Source organism: Eimeria tenella, genomic scaffold (assembly GCF_000499545.2).
Source record: "Eimeria tenella Houghton genomic scaffold, Eth_scaff1221, whole genome shotgun sequence".
Classification (NCBI taxonomy): Eukaryota; Apicomplexa; class Conoidasida; order Eucoccidiorida; family Eimeriidae; genus Eimeria; species Eimeria tenella.
In genome coordinates this window covers 1-3,203 of record NW_013543692.1, presented here as the reverse complement: position 1 = coordinate 3,203, position 3,203 = coordinate 1, and the positions used below count along the sequence as shown (strand labels likewise).

General features: G+C 52.7%; 2 protein-coding genes across 2 annotated transcripts; both read right to left on the bottom strand.

Moving 5' to 3' along the window:
- Window positions 1–2,265: 2,265 nt before the first annotated feature.
- Window positions 2,266–2,417, bottom strand: ETH_00030500 (uncharacterized protein; the record flags this gene model as incomplete). The annotated part of the gene is made up of 1 exon (XM_013378957.1): window positions 2,266–2,417. A coding segment is annotated over one exon (152 nt), but the record flags the coding sequence as incomplete, so codon positions are not given.
- A 218-nt stretch (window positions 2,418–2,635) lies between these two features.
- On the bottom strand, window positions 2,636–3,028 carry ETH_00030495 (peptidyl-prolyl cis-trans isomerase NIMA-interacting 1, putative; the record flags this gene model as incomplete). The annotated part of the gene is made up of 1 exon (XM_013378956.1): window positions 2,636–3,028. The coding sequence occupies one exon, from the start codon at window positions 3,026–3,028 to the stop codon at window positions 2,636–2,638; it is 393 nt and encodes a 130-aa protein (XP_013234410.1).
- Between the last annotated feature and the right edge of the window lie 175 nt (window positions 3,029–3,203).

Here is a 3,203-nt window from a genome sequence, read left to right as displayed (position 1 = left end):
TGCAACGGCAGCAGCTGCAATAACAGCAGCAGCAACAGCAGCAGCAAAAGCTGCCACAACAGCCGTATCCTCCACCGCAACAGCAGCAGCAATAGCTGCAGCAGCAACAGCAGCAGCACAACGTGCTGCCTCAACGATAGCAACGAGGGTTGGAGCACCAACAGCGGCAGCAGCAGCAAGAGCTGCAGCAGCAGCAGCAAGAGCTGCAGCAGCAGCAGCAAGAACTGCCGCGGCTGCAGCAGCAGCTGCTGCTCCAGGTACGCTCTAGCAGCAGCAGCAGCAAGAGCTGCAGCAGCAGCAGGAGCTGCAGCAGCAGCAAGGGCTGCAGCAGTAGCAGGAGCTGCAGCAGCAGCAACTTTGCTGCTCCCAGGGCCCGCGAAGCGGCCCTGTACCCTGTGCTGCTGCTGCTGCTGCTGCTGCAAAGACTTAGCAGCAGCCGAGCAGCAACGACAGCAGCAGCAGCAGCAGCAGCAAACTGATCTCAAGCATCCAGCTGTAGACTTCTCACGTTTCTATCCTTTTGCAAACATTAATAAATAAATAATAAATAAATAAATAAATAAAAATAAATATGAATAAATAAAAATAAATAACTAAAAATATATAAATAACATTTAACAACAGATTAATTAATTAAATGAAGTTGTGAATTCCTTTGGGGGCCGCATTCGGCTGCTGCTGCTGCAGCAGCAGCAGCAGCAGCATATACTTCTTTCATTTTGCGTCCTTTTACTGTTTAGTTTTTTATATAAAATTCATTTTTAATTTGTAATTTATATTTATTTACAGAGGAGCGGCTGCCGTGCTGCCGCTGCTGCTGCTGCTGCTCTGCTGCTGCTGCTGTGCTGCTGTTGCTGTTGCTGTGCTGCTGTTGCTGGCTATGCTGCTGTTACTGTGCTGCTGCTGCTGTTACTGTGCTGCTGCTGTTAATGTGCTGCTGCTGCTGCTGTTACTGTGCTGCTGCTGCTGTTACTGTGCTGCTGCTGCTGCTGTTACTGTACTACCGCTGCTCCTGCTGTGCTGCTGCTGTGCTGCTGCTGCTTCTGATAGATTTGGTAGAGGCGAGCAGCCACGAGAGGCAGACAGAAGCCGTAGGCCCTAAACCCTAAACCCTAAACCCTCGAGGGGAGGTTTCGGGCACTGGACTGAGCTCTACGGACTTCTTGGGGTTTGCGACGAGGGTTTAGGGTTTAGGGTCTCTGATAATCTGAAGACAGCAGACACAAATTCGGGTCCCTTGTTTTAACCTCTTCCTCAGGGTTTAGGGTTTAGGGTTTGGGGTTTGCACCTAGAAGTCTTCGAAAGGTTGGGTTTAGGGTTTAGCCCAGAGAAGCTAGGGTTTAGGGTTTAGTCGGGGGAGCTAGGGTTTAGGGTTTGCTGCTCAGTCGGCGGCGTCTGGGGTTTAGGGTTTGCCCCCCAAAAAACAGAAATTAGGGTTTAGGGTTTAGGGCCTAGGGTTTAGGGTTTGGCTCTTAAGCTGCGGCAAGCTAGGCTGTAAAGACCTAGGGTTTAGGATTTGGACCTCTAAGTCTGCGAAGGAAATGGTTTAGGGTTTAGGGTTTGGACCTGTAAGCCGCTGAAAGGAAGGGTTTAGGGTTTAGGGTTTAGGGTTTGGACCTAAAAGGCGGAGAAAGGGTTTAGCGTTTAGGGTTTGGACCTGTAGCGCTGAAAGGAAGGGTTTACTGTGTAGGGTTTACTGTTTAGGGTTTAGGGTTTAGGGTTTGGACCTGGAAGTCGGAGAAAGAAAGGGTTTGAATGGTTCTCTTCTCCCGAACGCAAACCCTCGAAATGCTGCTGCGGGGGCTGCCGGTGGTTTGGAGCCAAACCCTAAACCCTTCGAGGGTTTTGCTAAACCCTTCTGCTGCCACTTCAACACTCCCGCTGGGCTTGTTCCTCACAAACCCCACAAGCCCCAGCCTAACAAATAAATAAATAAATAAATGAATAAATAAATAAATAATTTATTCTTCAGAATTCGAAAAAGGGTTTCGCGAGGGTTTAGGGTTTAGGGTTTAGGGTTTGGGCGTCGCGAGCTGCGCGCCCGGGGTCGCTGGCTCGCGCTGCGCGCGAGGGTTTAGGGTTTAGGGTTTGGGGTTTACGCCGATTTATGTGCTAGGGCTTGCAGACGGGGGCTACTGAACTAGGGTTTAGGGTTTAGGGTTTAGGAATCAGAACGCGCTAACTCGGGTTTAGGGTTGTATGTTTCTGGGGTTTATCAACGAGGGTTTATCCACTAGGGTTTAGGGTTTAGGGTTTAGGCTGCACCTTTTTGCTTCTTTCTGCGTGTAGGCTCTGAAGCAAACCCCCTGCACTTTTCCAAACACCTCAAACTCCATATGTTCCAGCACATCGCCGCTGCTGCTGCTGCTGCTGCTGCCGCTGCTGCTGCTGCTGCTGTCGCCGCTGCTGCTGCTCATGGTGCTGCTGCTGCTGCTTCAGACTTTACACTACTGCACGCTCTGCGCTCCTTGCTGCAGCAGCTTCCGCTGCTTCTGCTGCTGCTGCACTCCTGCTGCTGCTGCGCCGCTGCTGCTGCTGCTGCTGCTGCACTGCTGCTGCTGCTGCACTGCTGCCGCTGCTGCACTGCTGCACTGCCGCCGCTGCTGCTGCTGCTGCTGCTGCGCTGCTGCTGCTGCTAGGCGATCCTGAGGATGAGGTGGAGTCCGCTGTCCGACTCGACGACGTCGCTGAGTTGCTGCGGCAGCAAATTGAAAGCAGCAAATTCGAACTGCTGCTGCATCTGTCCTTTGGAAAAGAAGCCAAGATCTCCTCCTTGGCGGAAGGAGCTGCAGTCGCTGTGCTGCTGCGCAAGGGCCGCGAAGAGCTGCTGCTGCTGCTGCTGCCGCTGCTCCAGCGGCAGCTGCTGCTGCTCCAGCTCCTGCTGCTGCTGCTGCAGCTGCTGCTGCAGCTCCTGCAGCAGCAGCAAAGCCTCCGACTTGCTGCGCGTCACCGCCTGCTGCGTGCGCCGGCTCACAGGGTTCCGCGAGCCGCTGTGCTTCACCAGCAGGTGGCGGCAGCGAACGGACATGCTCTCTGGCGGGAAAACGCAAAAATTAATTAAAATAAAGTATTTATTTTCTAAATTAAATCCCTTTTTGCATTTCCTGCAACTTCTTCATGCATGCAGACGCAAAAAGCGCAAAAATCCATACAAAATGACCCCAGACACCAACCCCCAGCGCCGCTGGGGCTGCTGCAGCTGC